Source organism: Podarcis pityusensis (genome assembly GCF_964106645.2).
Source record: "Podarcis pityusensis genome assembly, chromosome: 17".
NCBI classification, from domain to species: Eukaryota; Metazoa; Chordata; class Lepidosauria; order Squamata; family Lacertidae; genus Podarcis; species Podarcis pityusensis.
The window spans coordinates 34,434,519-34,455,501 of record NC_138042.1 but is presented as its reverse complement, the minus strand read 5'-3'; the positions used below and the strand labels follow the sequence as shown (position 1 = coordinate 34,455,501).

At 44.3% G+C, this 20,983-nt stretch overlaps 2 protein-coding genes across 4 annotated transcripts in view; both read left to right on the top strand.

Annotated features, from left to right (window-relative positions):
• The window catches only part of WRN (WRN RecQ like helicase), a 60,711-nt gene extending 43,075 nt beyond the window's left edge, over nucleotides 1–17,636 (top strand). The window contains exons 27-35 of the mRNA XM_080986667.1: nucleotides 444–517; nucleotides 2,188–2,260; nucleotides 3,400–3,512; nucleotides 4,124–4,238; nucleotides 4,933–5,064; nucleotides 9,471–9,633; nucleotides 10,380–10,600; nucleotides 14,286–14,426; nucleotides 16,835–17,636. Coding sequence (XP_080842793.1) covers nucleotides 444–517; nucleotides 2,188–2,260; nucleotides 3,400–3,512; nucleotides 4,124–4,238; nucleotides 4,933–5,064; nucleotides 9,471–9,633; nucleotides 10,380–10,600; nucleotides 14,286–14,426; nucleotides 16,835–16,954 — 1,152 coding nt within the window. The 3' untranslated portion in view covers nucleotides 16,955–17,636. The remainder of the gene's footprint in view (nucleotides 1–443; nucleotides 518–2,187; nucleotides 2,261–3,399; nucleotides 3,513–4,123; nucleotides 4,239–4,932; nucleotides 5,065–9,470; nucleotides 9,634–10,379; nucleotides 10,601–14,285; nucleotides 14,427–16,834) is intronic.
• A 967-nt stretch (nucleotides 17,637–18,603) lies between these two features.
• The window catches only part of GTF2E2 (general transcription factor IIE subunit 2), a 31,428-nt gene continuing 29,048 nt past the window's right edge, over nucleotides 18,604–20,983 (top strand). The window contains exon 1 of one of the 3 annotated variants that reach the window (XM_080986991.1): nucleotides 18,604–18,805. The gene's annotated coding sequence lies outside the window, so the exon portion shown is untranslated. Of the gene's footprint in view, nucleotides 18,806–19,272; nucleotides 19,375–19,459; nucleotides 19,641–20,983 lie in introns of those variants that run through there. The other 2 variants (XM_080986993.1, XM_080986992.1) reach the window with 2 other exon arrangements.

Below are 20,983 nucleotides of genomic sequence, written 5' to 3'. Positions count from 1 at the left end.
AAGGGACTTGGAAATGAAGCCTTAGAATTCTATATTGTTTTAAAGATTTCTTGGATACTGTAAAATTAAAAGATTTATTGATTGAATGAATAATGTTTATTCCGTTAGTCCATAGACTATAATAGAATAAAGTAAGATACCAAGACTTTAATAAAAGTGTATCAATCACAACTGAAATAAATACATAAGATATATACATAATAGACCTTAGGCAGGTGAAGTCAAGTAATCATCTCAGGATACATTTTATATTCTCCTGTCTTCAGATCTCCATGAGAGTTTACAGGAGTGGAATCTAAAATGTTTTTCTGAAACGAGATGCATTCCGTTAACACATTATCAAATTACTGATATTATTTTGAGTATTTTACTATAAATATTTATTCAAAGTAAATTTTTGTGTTTGTATTCATTTTCTGCTTTGGGATTTTGTATTCCTGAAGATGTCTTTGCATGAAAAGTTTTCGTATCGAGAAGCGAGTAAAGTCTCTAGAGAAAGTTCATCCTCGGCTAAAAGGTAATACTTCCAAAGATTATCTACCTTCTAACCCCCCCCCCCCCCAATATCTTTTTAGATCTCCTTTTTCCATCTAGTCTTCCTATGGTCTCTTTAGAGAATGTTGGTTGGGTCAGCCGCTGTAAGTGGGACAATACAGTTACAAAAGCGCTTTTCTTTGTTGCTACAATTAGTAATGTCAATCATTTCAAGAGTTTTTGGTTCTTTAATCATCCCCCCTTTAAATGATTAATTGATGACTGATATCAATTCCTACTGATATGGAGCCCCATGAAAAGTTGGGCATATTCTATGGCTACCACAATAGCCAAAGCACAATATAGATGCATTGGCGAAAGACTGAAGGGTGTGTAAGACAACATACAGTTGAATAAGCAAAAACCCACTCGTCGTTAGATGGAAAATCAATATTTTTCTAGTTCCTATTACAGCAGCCTAACAGAACCAACTTGGCCTAAAAACTCATCAACATGCAGGTCTGCAGGCAGTCATCATCACTGATTAAATAACTAAAACTTGATCAAATCTTCAGTTCTAATGAAAATACAGCCTTTTGTGCAATAGTTGTTTTAATGTAAGTGTGGGCACGCTTTAGCTTAGTGAGAGATTGTGTGTGTGTGTGTGTGTGTGTGTGTATGTGTGTGAACTACAAAATCCTCCAACTGCAGCCAGGTGCAAAATAAGGGTAAAGAGGCCAATTGCATACTGTACCACATGAACTGGGATTATCTGCATATATAAGATACGGTTTTTTAACCATATCTGAGTTCCTACGGAACAGGGATTCTAACAGACTATTTTGGGGGTGGGGGTCGGGGAGCCTTTTGGTTGTTGCTCTTGTTAAATGATTGGGAATCAGAAACATGCAATCCACTGCAATTCATCCGGCGACCTCCCTTTTGCCTGCGCTTGCATGTAGACTGCTGGGTGGGGAAATAGCTGCATAACCATGAAATACATAGATAGGCATGCAGGCCTGAACTGACACGAAAGTCAGGCTTATTATGGACATTCCTGCTCCTGTCCATATGTTTCACAAACACCCCCTCCCTTTGCTGCTAGTGGCAGCTGTCCTGGAGCTTTGTCGTCCATGGATGACACAGTACAGTGGGTTCTGGATTCACTCATTGGTAAAACCTTCCAAGTAAGGCTGGGCAATATCTGGTTTTCAACATCACGATATATCACCAGCTAAACATAGCAACAGATTGATATATCATGATGTGTGAAATAAGGATGGAGCTGTACAAAGGCATTGGCTGGCTTCACTGTTTTTCCTGCATCGTGATTTTTGACAGCGCCTGCTCTTGCGATTCTCTGCCCCCTGCATCAGGCGGGGGGAGCTGAGCTGGAAGAGTTAACAGGAGCTGCAGGAATTGAGAGAAGCATTAGCTGGCTTCACGGTTTCCCCCACATTGTGATTTTTGCATAACACACACACGAACACACACACATACACCCTGATTCGCAGTATATTGCCACATCAGAAGTTATGAAACCGAGATCATCATATGGACTTCAAACCAGTTTGGGGCAATATATCAATATATCGCCTATCTCCAAGGATATTTCCTGGATATTTCAAGGAAAAGGTGCAGGGATTTTTGTGTCAGTTGCTGGATAAACGGGCTGAATTGAAGTTAGAACACTTGCCTCCTTTCTTTTGATAGTGCCACAGCGCAGTTGCCACGGCTTCTGACCCCTTCAGAATCTACTGCATCTCTAAGAGAGAAGGAATTGCAGGTGAGTATGTCAACTGAAGTAATTCCTTATTTGATGATATGTTTACTGGGGCTGTCACCTGATTAAAGAAATCTTAGTGGATTAGTTTTATGAGTTGCAGATAATGATGAAGTTTCCTGGAGTGAAGATGTCCTCTCGTCTGATGTGCATCTGTCTTCAGCATTCTATACATTTTGACGCTGGGTCAAGATGCAGCTTTTTGCACAAGCTTTTAGGGGTGGAGAATGAGACCAGAATGCCCTTCCCATTGTAGTGTTGCCTTTTCTATTAATGTTTATGTATTACACGGCTAGGGACGCGGGTGGCGCTGTGGGTTAAACCACAGAGCCTAGGGCTTGCCTATCAGAAGGTCGGTGGTTTGAATCCCTGCGATGAGGTGAGCTCCTGTTGCTCGGTCCCGGCTCCTGCCAACCTAGCAGTTCGAAAGCACATCAAAGTGCAATTAGATAAATAGGTACCGCTCCAGCGGGAAGATAAACAGTGTTTCCGTGCATTGCTCTGGTTCACCAGAAACGGCTTAGTCATGCTGGCCACATGACCCAGAAGCTGTACGCCAGCTCCCTCGGCCTATAGAGTGAGATGAGTGCCACAACCCCAGAGTTGGTCACGACTGGACCTAATGGTCAGGGGTCCCTTTACCTTTACTTTACCTATCTTCATCTTCATGTTTATCTTCAGACTCACATACCTTTTGGGTTTACTCACTCAGGACATACACATCCCCATTCGTCCTCTGAGACCCTCATAGGCATCACAGTACAGTGGTACCTCGCAAGACGAATGCCTCGCAAGACGAAAAACTTGCAAGACGAAAGAGTTTTTCATTTTTTGAGTTGCTTCGCAAGACGAATTTCCCTATGGGCTTGCTTCGCAAGACGAAAAACGAAAACGTCTTGCAAGTTTGTTTCCTTTTTCTTAAAACCGTTAATACCCAGGGTGACTTCGAGGAGCAACTCATAGCACGCGGTGTGGTAGCCTTTTTTGAGGTTTTTGAAGACTTTGGTGATTTTGAAGACTTTGGGAAACCGTGCTTCGCAAGACGAAAAATTCGCAAGACGAAAATACTCGCAGAACGAATTAATTTTGTCTTGCGAGGCACCACTGTACAGCCTTCACATGTTGTCTTTTGCCTTTAATAGACAATGCTATATGGCAAGCTAGTGACAGCCCGTCAGAAACTGGCGAATGAGAAGGACATTCCTCCAGCCGTACTAGCAACAAATAAAGTGCTGGTTGATATGAGCGTGATAAGGTGAGCCTTTATTTTGGTTTGAATAAGAAGATAAACCTTGTCTGACGACTTAATAATTTATGCCAGCAAGGCAAGTCTTTTCCAGGGAGGATGATATGATGGGCTGTCATTGCCCACTTTACAGTAGTCGGAGCTGAAGCGCTACAAAAACCAGCAGAATCTATTTGACCAGAGACCATAATAGGCTAGGACACAGGGAGCAGGGAATGTGTGCACAAACCACACCAGCCAAACTTAAGATAATCTTTATGTAATATGCAAATAAAGTATTTACACATTCAGTTGAGAGTTGTAAAGTGTTCCAGAGTCATCAAATCATGAACATACATGTGCAAATCAACACAGAAGATTGTTCATGACTTAGAAATGGCACTGGTCTAGAAGATTTCGTTACCTCTTTTAAAACCTGGCACCTTCTTACATGTTCTTACTCTCTTGAGGAAAGCAGTCTTCAGGAATTTTTCAAGGTCTCTTACAGAGGCTAAATTATTAGCAGTGATGGTAGTAGCTTGTAGGGTTTTATTTGTTAAAATCCGGACTTAACCTGCATACACCTTATGTATCGAAGCTCATGGCGTTAAATTACAGAACGTCTCCAATATTTCCTTCAGGCCTACAACTGTGGAAAACATTAAGAGAGTTGATGGCGTTTCCGAAGCGAAATCTACCATGCTGGCTCCTCTCCTGATCACAATCAAGGAGTTCTGCCAGGCAAATGATTTACAGGTCAGATGTAATTGAATTAATGTACTGTATCTGGTTTCCCTCCCCTGCATTTATTTCCTTAGGGTTCAAAAGGGCTTTAAAAAGGATTGTTTTTACTTGTCAGCAGAAACCCACTGATGTCTCTGCCATGCAGATTTCTAGGGCAAGGTTAGGCCCATTGCAATTAATGGATTTGCACCTTCCACGGCTGGCTGACATTGGACTCTCATCACCACACAATCAAGAGATTGGTGGGAGTTGGTGCTGCTGCTGCTGTGGCCTCTGGGGCCCTGAAAGTCATCATGGCACTAGTCTCTGCTTTTCAAAGTAGTATTTTCTCCCTTTTGTCCTGTCCCAGATGAGTATAGAATGTGGAACAAGTTTATGCAGGCATTGCAGAGGCATATAGATAGCCATCCGCATTGCAGGATTATAGAACTGCTTAGCTCAAGGAGTCTCAAAAGTGACACTAAAAGTACCTTTTTCGTGATTATTATTTTTTAAATGTGAATATAGCCAATGCAGAGTGTAACGTGGAAGATAGCTTCATAAAATTCTTTGAATCCTAGTCACTGTTTTGGGTTATCTGTAATCTGGAAAAATATAGTTAGCTTTCCGACAGTGTTCAGCCATCAACATCATTTGCTTAGTTAGTGGTTTTCCTTGAGGCTTTAGGATTTTTTTAAATAATAAAAGCTTGCTTATTGTTGTATAGATTGATGTCTTCAAGAGTTCTGGATCCAGAGATCAGCCAGAAATAGATCTTCGGAAGGATGGCGGATGCAGCACTCTAACAGAATCGGAACGCACAACTTACACATTGTTTCAGGAAAAGAGCATGTCATTGGTAAGCTCCTGAAGCTCCAGCTGTGTTTCATAGCTGCTCTGCTTTAGAAGGATTATGATCTATTTCGGTTAATTTTGTGAAATTGAAAGGTGTAAGACCGGCTGCTGCTGATGCATAGTGCAAGCCACAAGTGAGCTCTGTGGCTTGGGGAGAACACTTACAGTGGTACCTCTGGTTACGTACTTAATTCGTTCCGGAGGTCCGTTCTTAACCTTAAACTGTTCTTAACCTGAAGCACCACTTTAGCTAATGGGGCCTCCAGCTGCTGCCGTGCTGCCAGAGCACGATTTCTGTTCTCATCCTGAGGTAAAGTTCTTAACCCGAGGTACTACTTCCAGGTTAGTGGAATCTGTAACCTGAAGCTTATGTAACCTGAGGTACCACTGTATTTGGAACAGAGTGGCAGAATGTTAGGATTCAACAAGGTTTTAATTCTAAGCACTGCTTATCTGGATGTATAAGGCCTCTATATGCATGCCCTTAAAATGGAACTGGATAGGGTGCCAGCTGTATGAGGGAGACCCATGCAACCTGCCCCACCAACTTGGTTGTGATAAGTGCACATGTACCACAGCTTCATAGGATCTAAATATAGGGAACTGGCTCCCACACATGGAGAGAGGGGTTGTCCCACCAAAGTCAGTGGAATGTAACTTTCTAAAAAACCAGGCTTATAATAGGATAGTCCTAGAATTGCCACATTTTTTTAATGTAGGCAAAATATCTGTGCCTTTCATCACTTCCTAACAGGCAGACGCGGAACGTGGGTGGCACTGTAGGTTAAACCACAGAGTCTAGGACTTGCCGATCAGAAGGTCAGCGGTTCAAATCCCCGCAACGGGGTGAGCTCCCATTGCTCGGTCCCTGCTCCTGCCATCCTAGCAGTTAGAAAGCACATCAAAGTGCAAGTAGATAAATAGGTACCGCTCCGGTGGGAAGGTAAACAGTGTTTCTGTGCGCTGCTCTGGTTCGTCAGAAGTGGCTTAGTCATGCTGGCCACATGACCCGGAAGATGTATGCTGGCTCCCTCGGCCAATAAAGCGAGATGAGTGCCGCAACCCCAGAGTCGGTCACGACTGGACCTAATGGTCAGGAGACCCTTTACCTTTAACAGGCAGAAATTAACTAGTGAAGCACTTCTTCACACTAAAACTCCATATTAGGAAAAGCTTCACCAATTAATGCTTTACTCAACTTAAAGAAAGGCACAGAGCCATAACAAACCCTAGGTTGTATGGCCGAAGTGCACCATTTAATGTTTGGCAAGTCTTGTTCAATGGTTGTAGCAGAAACAATAAAGTAGACTTAAAGAAGGCTAACATGTTTATTGTGGCTTTTCTGATTTGGGGCCCACTAATACAGTCTACAAAGTTGAGTGTGGCCTATGAAAGCTCATTTTATTCAACAATTTCTATGCTACTTAACTAAAATTGCCTCTAAGGGGTGTCAAAATACATTTGGTAGTGTGCTACTCTTGTTGTGTTTACTGTTCACTGCTGTTTCTTAAAAGGGTTTGAAACCTATATTCTGTTAAAGCCACACCAAATGTTTATCTGCTTTGTTTTTGAAGGGGAGGGAAGCAACTGTTCCCCTAGTCCCACTAAATAATGTTATATTCTCCACTCTCTTTTTGTCATTTCTTTACTGCTCTGTTGTTGTTGTTTTCTTCTCTACTGGTATTTTGCAGCCTTCTTCCTGGGAACAATCTTACACGTGCAATCCCAGCCAATTGGCAATCAGGCCACAAAGGTGGTGACATAATGCCATGTGGCTGTACAGATTTGGTTATGTGGCAACATTGCTGAGCATAAGTTAGAACATTTCTTCTAGGATCAGCATTGTTCTCAAGAGCATATTTTCTTCTTTTCAGAGTAACCTCTCTTGCCCGCCCCCCAAAAAGTGCAGCTAGTGGGATGCATTATTTTTTTTATTAAAGATTTTCTTGTTTTACAGAAGTATGTGTAATGTCTCTCGTATTTTTTCCATGTAACATTTTTACAAATCCGTTTCATTTGGTGAGACATTAGGGGGAGAGAAAAAAGGGGTGGAGGGGGGAAGATAGGTGGGGGTGGGGTCGGGTGGCAATGTTTCTATTATGCTTAATGTATGTAGGGTTTGGTGTCAGTGTTGCTTGTGCAGGTTCTCTGCTGTTCACTTGTGTTCCTTTGGTGGTGTGAGAGGTTGGGGTTAGGGTGTGGTTGTTTGTTTGTGGTGGGCTGTGGTGGTCTTTGTTTTCGTGAGTGAGTGGGGTGGGTGGGTGAACAGCCATACGAGAAATATGTAAGTATTAGACATCACCCCAGAATTGGCCCTACTAAACATCTTCCAAGACAACAATGCCCATTTACACCACAAAGAACTCATAACCCACCTACTTTCAGCAGCCAGAAACACCATAATCAGACACTGGAGAGACCTGTCAGGAGTAAGCATGGACCAATGGTACCAAATAGTATGGGAAACAGCCCTACTAGAAAAATTAACCAATAAACTGAAACTGACACAGGGACAAACAGAAGAAGACGCCTTTACCCCGGTATGGCTCCCCTTTATCACATACACAGCCCAACAAGACAATGACCATAATCCACCAACAACATATAAATCAATATGGGATGCATTTTTCACCACTGCCGAAAATTGTCATTGAACATGACCTTCCCCCTACTTAGTCCTATACCTTATTTTGTTACACTTATTTGTCACAGAGTGCTGCTGTGCAATAATGCCGGGGGCTTGCTGCCTGCTCAACTCCCTCCTCCCAGGAGTGTTCCTTGTTAGATAGCCAACCAATTTAAAATGCCCAAGGACTAATTAACAAGGAGCAATAATACAATTAGTACTAGGTAATTTGATGCCTTGTATCAAATAACCATTGATTACAGGGTGCACCCTGGTGTCTCCTGTCTGGGAGAAAGTCAGCAAACATAACATACAGCCGTCCTCTTTATGGGAAGAATATAATTGTCAAAGTGTAGATAGTTGGTGCATAAGCGGCTGCTTAGGATGTTCAGTACTGAAAAGCAGTGTTGCTTTTTTAACCTGAATCTAAATATATTCAATAGTGCTATTACTAGTGTATAGTTTCACTTATAGCCCAAATAATTTTTCAACAGGCATCTACCCTCTAGAACAGTGATGGCCAAACTTGGCCCTCCAGTTGTTTTGGGACAACAACTCCCATCATCCCTAGCTAACAGGACCTCTGGTCAGGGATGATGGGAATTGTAGTCCCCAAACAGCTGGAGGGCCAAGTTTGGCCATCACTGCTCTAGAATTACACAATTAAGTTCAACATTCAGCCTTTTTTTTTTTTTTTTAATATTCCAGCATTATTAGGTGCAAGCAACTTGTAATCTGCAGCCATCACTGGTAGCTAAGCAAACCTGGGGTTTTTCACATCCTGCCTGAATCTGTAAAAACACAAGCACAAAACATATCTGTATGGAGAGACCACAATACAGTCATACCTCGGGTTACAGACGCTTCGGGTTGCACGTTTTTGGGTTGCGCACTATGCCGAACCCTGAAGTACCGGAACAGGTTACTTCCAGGTTTCGACACTCACGCATGCGCAAAAGCACAAAATTGCACTTTGCGCATGCACAGAAGCGCCGAATCGCAACCCATGCGTGCGCAGACGCGGCGCTGCGGGTTGCGAACGTGCCTCCCGCACAGATCACGTTCGCAACCCGAGTGTCCACTGTACAGTGGTGCCTCGCAAGATGAAATTAATTCGTTCCACGAGTTTTTTCGTCTTGCGGTTTTTTTCGTCTTGCGAAGCACGGTGTCGGAAAAGTTTTGGAAAAGCTTCAAAAATCACCAAAGTCTTCAAAAACCTCAAAAAAGGCTACCACACCGCGTGCTATGAGTTGCTCCTCGAAGTCAAGTCGCAACTGTATTAACGGTTTTAAGAAAAAGGAAACAAACTTGCAAGACGTTTCCGTCTTGCGAAGCAAGCCCATAGGGAAAATCGTCTTGCGAAGCAACTCAAAAAACCAAAAACCCTTTCGTTTTGCGAGTTTTCCGTCTTGCGAGGCATTCGTCTTGCGAGGTACCACTGTATATATCTGGGTGTGGTGTGTTTGGCTTGGTGGGTCATTGGCCTGATATATTCGGTAGTGGTTAAAATCGCCATTGCATTTTATAGCCCCCAAGAGTCTCATACACTTTCTCTGTTGCCAGATATTATTAACAGGCTATTTAGGGTGCTAAGATGGCAGCCCTGTGTCAAGTTATCTTCCCTTTCCTAATCCCAAGCAAAGTATAGCGAAGCAAACCAGAAATTGCCAAAGAACTATTTCTATTGCTAAAGAACTATTTCTCTTTCTGGGGAAATGTATTTTCAGCTATAAAGTTTTGGCTTAATGTAGCTCTTCTGATTGCTGTCTTTCTTGTTTCCTCAGGAGAGTATAAGTGACCAACGGTCTTTGCCTCTTACTGTGGTTGGCACACATCTATCCCAAGCCTTGAAAGCTGGCTACCCAGTCAATTTACAACGTGCCGGTCTCACTCCTGAGATACAAGAGATGATCACGAAAGTCATCCAAAACCCTCCCATCAACTCAGGTGAAAAGTTCAGCCAAGCACTGCAGCCTCTAATAAATGATATTCTTGAGATACGGACAAAATATGAGAGCTTCAGTACCTTTGAAAATGGCCCATTCCTGGGCAAAGATGAGCCTAATTAATTGTGATATGAATAGGGCACCTCATAATGAAACTGCCAGTGTTTCATCAAAACACGTAGAGTTTAAACTGGAAAAAAGAAAATGGTCCCATCTGCACAACTTTGCAAATTCAGAGAGAAGATGTAGAGAAGATAATAGCTTTTGTTTTCATTGGTGTTTCTGAGATGAATTTGTGAATGCTTATTAAGATAACCTACATTTATGAGGTTCTGGCTTTACAGAATTGGGGTTGGCATGTGCAAAAATGATTGGAAATCCCCATTATTCTATATTGTTTTATCCAAAGTTCAACTTTCCCTGGACCTTAAAAAAAAAAAAAAGTAATTTGCCTGCTCTGTATATAGAGGTTTTTTTTGGTTGTATCCAACTAAATTTTACCATTGACATTGGTGGACCTAAGTTAGTCACGTCCATTAATTTTCATGGGAGGAATGGGACTCAATAGTTGAAACCTGCTGATGGGACTCATTCATTGCATCCTATCCAACAGATCTTTTCTGAGTATGACAGGCTTTGGATGCAAACCTAAATATGATTTTGTGGAAATTTGAGCAGTTCTTCACAGTGGGTTTTTTTCTCTTACCAAATAATAATTATTGCATTGATGTTTTTCCCCTTTCTAAGATGTAACACAAATGAAAGCCATTAGAACACTAGTCCCTGCAGATATTGAACTGTATCTTATAAGAATGACCATTGCACTGCTGAAGAAAGGGTACAGAAGTCGGCAGCTGGGACAGCAGGACGATTCAGAAAAGCAAGGACCAACAGGAGAACCTTCATGTCTACAGATGACAGTAGCCTCACAGAAGGATGGGGAGAAAATTACGTGGATTAAAACAAAGGTTTGTAAACAAAGTTATACAAAGAAAGAGAGAAAGACACTGTCAAACTAATTATGCAAGAAAGAAACAAAAAGTGGTTTGGCGTCAGTGGTCTTTTGATTTATATCCATTGTCCCTTTGCACTCAACTGCACTTGCAGTTGTTTCATTGCCTAGCAATGGACAAATCTGTTAATTTCAGTTCTGTTTCCCCATATTTTTGCAGCAGTATGGGATGCTGCATGGCCTGGTGGGATGTTGCCCCTGGCTGCGGGGCATCTCCTGACGCTTTGCAGCCTGGCAGGAAGTCGCCCTGGGCCATGTGGCACTTCCTGATGCTGCATGGACCAATACGGGCCTTGCGGGTGAATGTCACAATGAGAGGAGGCCTGGCTGGCCTCTCTCAATGTAACAGTCGTGCACGCAATGCATGTGTTGTCACACACACTGCATGGGTTACGTCAGGCCCCACCCCCCAGTGTCGGGCACAACTCTGTGCCTGTGTCAGTCACATTGGCCTTTGCAGGACACAGTAAGCCAAACCATGGCTTAGCAAGACCTCCCCCCTGCAAACTTGTAGTTAGGAGGGAGAAAGCTTAAGCACAGGCCTGGGTCTGGACAACATGCTTGTTGTTGTTGTTTAGTCGTGTCCGACTCTTCGTGACCCCCTGGACCAGAGCACGCCAGGCCCTCCTGTCTTCCACTGCCTCCCGCAGTTTGGTCAAACTCATGCTGGTAGCTTCGAGAACACTGTCCCACCATCTCGTCCTCTGTCGTCCGCTTCTCCTTGTGCCCTCCATCTTTCCCAACATCAGGGTTTTTTCCAGGGAGTCTTCTCTTCTCATGAGGCGGCCAAATATTGGAGCCTCAGCTTCAGGATCTGTCCTTCCAGTGAGCACTCAGGGCTGGTTTCCTTCAGAATGGAGAGGTTTGATCTTCTTGCAGTCCATGGGACTCTCAAGAGTCTCCTCCAGCACCAGAATTCAAAAGCATTAATTCTTCGGCGATCAGCCTTCTTTATGGTCCAGCTCTCACTTCCATACATCACTACTGGGAAAACCATGGCTTTAACTATATGAACCTTTGTTGGCAAGGTGATGTCTCTGCTTTTTAAGATGTTGTCTAGGTTTGTCATTGCTTTTCTCACAAGCAGCATGCGTCTTTTAATTTCGTGGCTGCTGTCACCGTCTGCAGTGATCATGGAGCCCAAGAAAGTAAAATCTCTCACTGCCTCCATTTCTTCCCCTTCTATTTGCCAGGAGGTGATGGGATTAGTGGCCATGTACAGCTTTGAAAGCCAAACCAGCTCCTTGAAGCCCCCTTAGTTATTGGGTAATATGTTCACAGCAGTCAATCCCAGTTGTCTGGCTCCTGCATGTTGGAGGAAAAGTAGTTTCTGGACACTTTACACAGACAGACCCATGTACATGCATTGCAAGAGTCTGGATATAACTAGAAGATGAGCACTTGTGGCCAGGTCCAGGGGCATAGCTTGGGGGGGGGGCGTTAGGGGGGCTGTGGTGCTGGGCGCCCAGTTTTTGAAGGGGCACGAACTAGGTGCCTCCACGCAGGTGATGGTTCGATCCAGTGCTCCTCTGTCCGACAAGGACTGTATTGGCCAGCCAGGCTGCCCCTTGCACAGGTGGGCAGGCAGCTCAGCACATTGCTCTGGTGGGGGTGGGGCCACTCTGGTGGCATTGGCTGGGCTGGCGCCCCCACACCTGGGACACATGCCACCCCGTCCACTGCACATGTGTGCCCCCTTTCTGGCGTGCACCCTGGGATGTCGGCAGCTGACACTATGTCACTGGCTAGGTCATCTCCAAGGAGGGGCACAGAGGCCACCCTGAGCTGGCTAGTACAGGCATAGGCAAACTTGGCCCTCCAGATGTTTTTTGGGACTACAACTCCCATCATCCCTAGCTAACAGGACCAGTGGTCAGGGATGATGGGAGTTGTAGTCCGAAAAAATCTGGAGGCCCAAGTTTGCCTATGCTTGAGCTAGTACGAGGCATTGTGAGCTACTGATGCCGTCAAACTGTGTGCTGGCCCTGCCCCTACCAGGTTCTTAAAGGGGAGCACCGCCTGCTCTGGAAGGAGTCAAAACACCACACCCTTGGTTTGCCAGACTTGTTCACCAGCAGCTCTGGTGGTTCAATTTGTTAGCCCTCATCCAAGCCCATCATTCACTCCCAAGTACAGTGGTACCTTGTGTTACAGAGGCTTCAGGTTACAGACACTTCAAGTTACAGACTCCGCTGACCCAGAAATAGTACCTCAGGTTAAGAACTTTGCTTCAAGATGAGAACAGAAATCATGCTCTGGCGGTGCGGTGGCAGTGGGAGGCCCCATTAGCTAAAGTGGTACCTCAGGTTAACAGTTTAAAGTTAAGAACGGACCTCCAGAACAAATTAAGTTCTTAACCTGAGGTACTATTGCACTTCTTCAGGGTATCCACTGCTTCACAAGGGTCTGAAGGAGAGAGAGAGAGAGAGAGGGAGAGAGAGAGAGAGAGGACTAATTGCCTCCTGAGCTCTTTGAAATGAAAATGTAATAATACTGTTTTCTTTTAGAATCATGGCTCCACAGCTGCACCTAGTGGGAGCAAGGGAGAACTCCAGGTACTTTTACCATGGGGTGGGACGGGAGGGTTCATACATGCAAGCCAGGGTTGCATGTGCTTGGATAGTTCAGTTGGTTAGAGCATGGTGCTGATAACACCAAGGTTGCAGGTTCAATTCCCGTATGGGACAGCAGCATATTCCTGCAATCCAGACTAGATGATTCTCAGAGTCCCTTCCAATTTGATGATTCTGTGATGGGAGGACATGGAGGTTGATGGTAAAATCAGCGCAAAGCAGAGCTGCCGAATGAGATAGAGAAGCTGCTTTGGAAACAAGGTTGGAAATGTGAAAATAGGGTTGAGATGGTGAATGCATTGCATTGAGGAACCAATTTGGGTCAAAATTATGACGCAAAGGGACTGGAATGATCAGTTTTAAGGATTTCCTCTTCCTTTTGATGAGACCCTATTTTGCACTTTTTATCTAGTACATTTTAACAACAATTAAATTATACCAGTGTATTGATACACTTCTTGGTTTTCTTCAAGGAACCTACAGATTCTTCATTTTGGGTAATCACCTCTGACATTATAATTTTGTACGGGATAGAATTCCAGGAAACCTAAGTATCCATAAAAAAACCACATGTAATAAAATCCTATTATTCTTTATGTGTCTGTTAACTGTTTTGGAACTGGGGTACAGCGCGCGCGCACACACACACACACACACCTACACCCTACCCCAGGTTGATTTAATTTTATTTTTGTATTTTCTTTTCTCTCTCTTTGGTTTCCCCTTTGATTCTTGTGTTCCATGCATGAATATATTTTCCTTGCGTAGAACAGCTTTCCCACAGGATTTGGTTGTCGGCTTTCTTTTCGGCATTACAGTGTACATGGGGCTCATTGTTTAATGATAAGATGAAGCACATGCGATGCAGGTTTTTGTTCCTTAAAAGCAATATCTAATCTTTCAGTAAACTATGAGTGTTTGGTCATACAAATTACCAAATGAACAGTTGGAAGTGTTATGTGCACAACGTTATACTGTGACTGATTTTCACGTTAAATCCTTTTCTATTTCGGTGTTTTCGTTCAGTAGCCAATGGAATGTTTGTCATGGTTTCTTTTTCTTTCAAAGGCGAAAAGCGATAATGAAGAGCAAATTCTTGGCGCTAAACCAAATGTCCAGAGCCATCAGAGCGCTATCAAATTGGCCTCATGGAATCAGACTTCACTCAATGCTGAGGAAGAAGATCTCTTTACTGATTCCCAGTCACAGGTAATGTGGTCAATATATCATATTTACATTTGTAACTATTGTGGTAATAATTTACTTCTGCACCACATGTTCTTACCCAGGTGAGGGAACACCTTTAAATAAATTACAGAACCAAGAGAGTAACAGCAATCTCAGTGTCCTGTAGAGACCTGGTTTATTAAAACTGCACAAGGAATTGCTTGTCATCTCTCCTCCTTCCCTGTGTAGCCCCTGTAGCTTAGCATCTTGTCCCCCACCCTGTTGAATGGATTTGTGGGTATAGCCTACAGCAATCTAGGAAGGCAGTCTTTCCCAAATGCTCTTTTAGCCAAATTCCTGGCTTTCCCCTGCCCTCAGGAGCTCAGAATTCAAAGTTCCACCATTCCCTCTCTCACAAAGGTGGAAGTGAGGAACCCAAACAAATGCAAATCCCAAACTATAGCTGAAATCATCATCATCATCTTTATTAATTAATTAAATTTGTATATCACCCTTCACCCAAAGATCCCAGGGCAGTTCACAACAGAAAAATACAAAATGCCAATACAGAATAAATACTAAACAAAAACAAACCAATAACCCCTCTCCCACAAACACATTTGGTCCCTTACCTTTCCCGCCCTGACCTGGCCACAGTGATCCATGCGACGGTCACCTCCAGGCTTGACTACTGTAATTTGCTCTACGCAGGGCTGCCCTTGAAGCTGTCCCAGAAACTCCCAACGGGTGCAGAATGCTGCAGCGAGGCTCCTCACGGAGTCTCTGCCATGGGAGCATATTCACCCAGTGCTTTTCAAGCTGCACTGGCTCCCGGTGGAGTACAGGGTCAGATTTAAGGTGCTGGTTTTGACCTTTAAAGCCCTTCACGGCTTAGGACCCTCGTACCTACAGGACCGCCTCTCCCGGCCTGGTGGAACGCTCTGCCTCATGAGACCAGGGCCCTGCGGGATCTGATTTCTTTCCGCAGGGCCTGTAAGACAGAGCTCTTCCGCCTGGCCTTTGACTTGGAGCCAATTTGATTCCCTCCCCCTCTTTCTTTTTCCTTTTTCCTTTCTCCTCCTGGGATGAGGCTGCATTTTAATATTTTAATGTTTCAATATTTTAATGTTGTATTTTAATCTTGTTTTCAAGTTGTATTCATTCAACTTGTTTTTATTATTGCTTGTTAGCCGCCCTGAGCCAGGCCTTGGCTGGGGAGGGCAGGGTATAAATAAAAATTATTATTATTATTACCTTTATTATTAAAAAAGCCATAGAATGTTAATCAGCTGAACACATGGTTGAAGAGAAATGTTTTCGCCTGGTGCCTAAAGATATGTAATGAAGGCACCAGGCAAGCCTCCCTGAGGAGAGCATTCCACAAATATGGAGCCACTGCAGAAAAGGCCGGTTCTCGTGTTGCCCCCCTCCAGACCTCTCATAGAGGACGCACACAAAGAAGGGCCTCAGATGTTGATTGCAGGGTCCTTGTCAATGCATATGGGGAGAGGCAGCCCTTAATCATGCATAGATTTGATTAGGTTTCTGGAGAAAGTAGTGATGTAAAAATTGTGATATTTGATTGAAAATTAGATATTAAATATACAGATTTTATTCTAACTGTCTCAATATTATTTGCATTTAACCTTTTAGATCAGGGGTCGGCAGCCTAAGGCCCATGGGCCACAAGCAGCCCTTGGGGGTCGTTTAACCGGCCCATGGACACCCCCACAGTGCCTGCTTGGTTAGCTCCCGTGTGCCGCGCTAAACTGGCACAGAGCAGAGTGAGGACCGCCTTCTGCGACGCTGGCTGGCTTCCCATTGGTTGCAGGAAGCTCCTGCAGCCAATGGGAAGCTGCGCACGCCTCCTCTGTGCCGGAAGGAGCGCCGAAAATAGCATTTGCACATGCGTGCATGCGTGTGCACACACACACACACCGCGGCATCTGCAGGACCGTGAACCGGCCCTAGCCACAAAAACTTTGCCCACCCCCGTTTTAGATAGAAAGCATTAGGCATGATTTTTGTGTGCCTGCATTTTGTGACTCGCATAGGCTGCATTCCATCTCCTTATCTGACCTCAGAGAGGCACAAATGACATGGCCAGCCAGAATATTTTGCTATGTCCGTTTCCATTTAGCACTGGGATGTTAATCCAGCATCTGTCCTTGAAGCTCTTTGACATGTTTTTGGGAACTGGAAAGTAAGATAGGAGATTGAAATGTCAGCAGCCCCTAGTGAAGGGCTGCCTGTCAAGGTAACAGAGGTTAAAGTGCAAAACCAAAAGTTGTGGGACACTCCAAGGAACTTGATAGAAGTGTGGAGTAATGTATCTTTATATCCACTTCAACAGGCAGCCTGGTAGGAACACAGGCAGTTGACAGTATGTGCAAATAGCGGTATGCAATAGTGGGTGGAAATGTGTTTTGATTTCTTCTTTTCTTTTCTAGACATTGTCTCAGCCTTCAAAGAGGAAGTTACCAGGATGGATTGGGACTTCAGGAGAAACTGTTCCTCGTAAAACTCCCAAGAAATCTAAGGCTGGAGGAAGCAAAGGGCTCTTCGGTTGAACATGGGGATATCATAAAACTATGTTTAGATATAAAAACTGGATCAAAATTTTATACTTCATTCACTTTTCTTCATTCAGTCTGACTCAGTGAGACATTTATGAACACTTCTTTTTCAAAATACAGAACATTCAGAACATTCTGTTCATTTTTTACCACACAAACCTATGACTGACTGGATGGGCTTAAAATTAGCCCCAAATATTGAGTTGGTTCATATGCCGGGCTTACCAGGTTCTGAACCTTGAGGTGAAGAAGAAAACAGCAGTGGATTAAATCAGATTATACAGTGTTGCAGGGCTTGCACCTCTGTGTACCACTGAATATTGGCATGCTGAAGAGTTTCAGTAACTTTGGGGGAAAGAACACAGAGTACACTTCGAAGAACAGTTGAAGCCTGGGAACAGTGCATGTAGCACCGGTCTTTTCCAGCTGCCTTGTTAGTAATATCAGTAGGATTATTGCTGCATAAAATGGGCAATCCCACATTTTTTATTTTTGTGACCATTTCTTTAAGGAAGGCAAAAAATGTAACCCAACAGCAGGATATTGTGGTGCATAACTAAGTGGTTGTCAGATTACTTAACCATTATGAATATTGTTAAATTGTTAATATATTATTTTCTATAATTGCCACTATTTTTGGCACTTTCTTATAAATAAATCTTCTTTTTCATTAAAAGTTATTCTGTTTTGTCCAGTTATGAAGGTTGATGGTGAGAAGTAGATAGAAGTTAAAAAAATATTTTTAAAATCCATGCTGAAGAATTAAAGTGGTACCTCGGGTTACATACGCTTCAGGTTACATACGCTTCAGGTTACAGACTCCGCTAACCCAGAAATAGTGCTTCAGGTTAAGAACTTTGCTTCAGGATAAGAACAGAAATCGTGCTCCGGCGGCACGGCAGCAGCGGGAGGCCCCATTAGCTAAAGTAGTGCTTCAGGTTAAGAACAGTTTCAGGTTAAGAACAGACCTCCGGAACGAATTAAGTACTTAACCTGAGGTACCACTGTATAGGTATTTTCTAATGAATTGCCACCTAAAATAATTTAACCCTTACTCCTTAAGTACCAAAATCCACCACCCCTTCCTCTATGCACACACACCAAATTTGACTTTTTATCTCCTTATTCTCCAGAATTCATGGATACTTAATGTATTTGAAGTATTTAAATCTTAAGAGCCTACAGAAACAGAATTTCTTTTCGTCTGACACCTAAGTTGACAATAAAAGGGTCTCCAGGCAATAAATGGGTCTTTCTTTGGGGAGGAAGTTCCAAAATTTAGGAGCCACCAAAAGCTCTTTCCCCAGTTTATGTGCTTCATCAAACGCAGCCTTCCGAAGCCAAATGTTCTCCAAACACAAAAATGATAGTAGACTTGAATTCCTCACGCCCCCAAAACGTACTTTTAAGACCCCTGCAAAAATTAAGTTTCACCCCCCCAAGACCCGCCTTAATCCCACCCCTCACCTTGCATGCCAACCAATACGCTTTCTCTACTTTATCACCCAGTAATAGGAGTGGGGGGGAGGAGGAGGAACCCTTTTGCTCCGCGCATGCGCCTTTCAAACAATCCTCCCCGTTGCCGGAGCAACGTAGGGATGTACTTCCAGGTTCATATTTTTTTTAAAAAAGCATCGTTGCGGTGACGTCACGTCGCGCCTAGCGAGCAGGATGGGAAAAGTCGGCGGAAGACCTGCGCGCTAGGAAGCTGAGCCAATAGGGAAGCAGCACGAGCCGCAGGGCTCAAGTTGGTTTCCCAAACCCGCTCTCTCCCCCGCCCCCACAAACACTCTACCCGTCTCCCCTCCACCCCACTCCCGCCGTTGGGGTAGTCTCGTGCGCGAGGTGAGTGGTTTGGCGCGCGGGGGCGCGCGCGCTCAGCGGCACCCCGGGATAGGATTGGCGGCGGCGGCGGCGACTTTGGTTTGCCTCGTGGGGGGCGGGCTCGGGGGGGGGGAAGTGAGAGGGCAGCCCGGCAGTCCACCTCCCCGGGTGGAGTCAGCAAGGCAACCCCCTTGTGGAAGCGGGAATATTCCGGGCATGGGGAAGCGTGAGGAGACCTGCGAGAGAAATTTCCCTCAAAAGCGGGGGGGGGGGCACTTTTTCCTCAGCTTCCGCACGGCAACCGTATGTCGGGTTCGACTACCCAGGCTTCCCCCAAAGGGACTCGGCTGAGGAGCTGGCAGTTTGAAGAAGCCGCTTCGAAATTCCTCAGTTAAGAGGTCAGCCGCCCTGCGCGCGCCCCTTCCTCACAACCGCCCCCTCAGTTCAAAAACCACAGTGTTAGTGTTATTGTCGTCGTCGTTGCTTCAGCTGTTGTGAGGAGGGGCGCGCGCAGGGCGGCTGACCTCTTAACTGAGGAAACTCGGAGCGGCTTCTTCAAACTGCCATGTCCTCCTTGGAGTCCCTTTGAGGTAAGCCTGGGTAGTCGAACCCGACATACGGTTGCCGTGCGAAAGCTGAGAAAAAAGTGAAAAGTGGCCCCCGCTTTTGAGGGAAATTTCTCTGCTTCAGAGGCACCGCCATCCGCCCCACAGGACTGTCGTTCCCTTCCTGGGGGAACCTTCAGAAACCTTGCTCTGTGGTTGCGCGCAGGGGCTCCCTGACGATTTCTGCACGATTTCCAGGGTTCCTCAAGGATAAATACCGCCAGCAGTTCCATAGGCACTCCATAGAGTAGGTGTGTGACCCATATGTTTTCAAAACTCTTCGCAGAAATAGGAGCTGGCAGGGTAATGCTTAATACCCCTGGAACGTAGGCGGTGCTATTGCCTCACATTGCAAGAGGTCTTAGGCTGAGAGAATAATTGTCTGCAAGGCCATTACCTTAGTTTCAGAGAGGACCGCTGAGTATGCAAATATTCCAGCGTGTTTCACTTGCTCACCTTAACTTTCTGGTGAAGTCCTGTATTTCCCAAGTGTATCAATGGACTCCCGCCAGAGATGCTGCTCTGAATATTTTACCTGGTAACTCATCTTGGGATGAGGAGAAAGCTGACATACAACTCTTTAGCTGTCCATTTCCCTTTTGAACATAGAATAAAAACAGGATGTTGCCTTGGAATTAGCAGTCTTGGAAGGCTCCTAGTCTTGAAGTGGTCCTTCAGGGTTGAGCAAGACATAGTCAATACAAAGTTTTGTGCTTATGAGCACACACTTGCCAGTTACCTAAAACTGTGGAACGAACCCTCATGACCAGGAAAGTTAGTGTATTATAGTGGCTAAATATGTGATACAGGAAATCCACAATTCACATACTGCCTCTGTTGAAAACCTACTAGATGGGCAAGATGCTTTCTTCAGCCTTACATCTGCTGTTTGAAGATAACGCTTATGAGCTTTACGGCATGGATTTAAGCCAAGAAGTAGTGAAATAGTGCTTTGAGCAACCGCTTTGACCTGAGCATTCACCTTCCTGTGGTTTGTGAGGAAAACATAAGATTTGGCTTCCATTTTCAAGTAATTGTGATTACAGTAGTACCTCTGGTTATGTACTTAATATGTTCCGGAGGTCCATTCTTAACCTGAAGCACCACTTTAGCTAATGGGGCTTCCCGCTGCTGCGGCGGCGGCGCCACGCAATTTCTGTTCTCATCCTGAAGCAAAGTTCTTAACCCGAGGTAATATTTCTGGCTTAGCGGAGTCTGTAACCTGAAGCGTATGTAACCCGAGGTACCACTGTACATGCTATATCTGAACCAATAACTATTGTTAGGGTTTCATATGGTTTAGGAGACTGAGCCAGTATCAAAAACCTTGGTTCCTAAAACATGCTTAACACAACCACAATTTATCTGTGTTCACACATAATAAGTAACCAAGATTAGCTGAAAATAGGAGCTAATGCTTTTGGAGGGAGGAGTAAGCACACAGGCTGGAGGTTCACCCAGACGCTTCCCTGTAGTGTTAAACTATAATTTAGTTTTCTTTATTTACAGTACTTCTACCCTGCTTTATAACTCATAGAAACTTTCAAAGTGGCATACAAAATATTCCAACAATAAAAATCAAATTCAAGTGTGG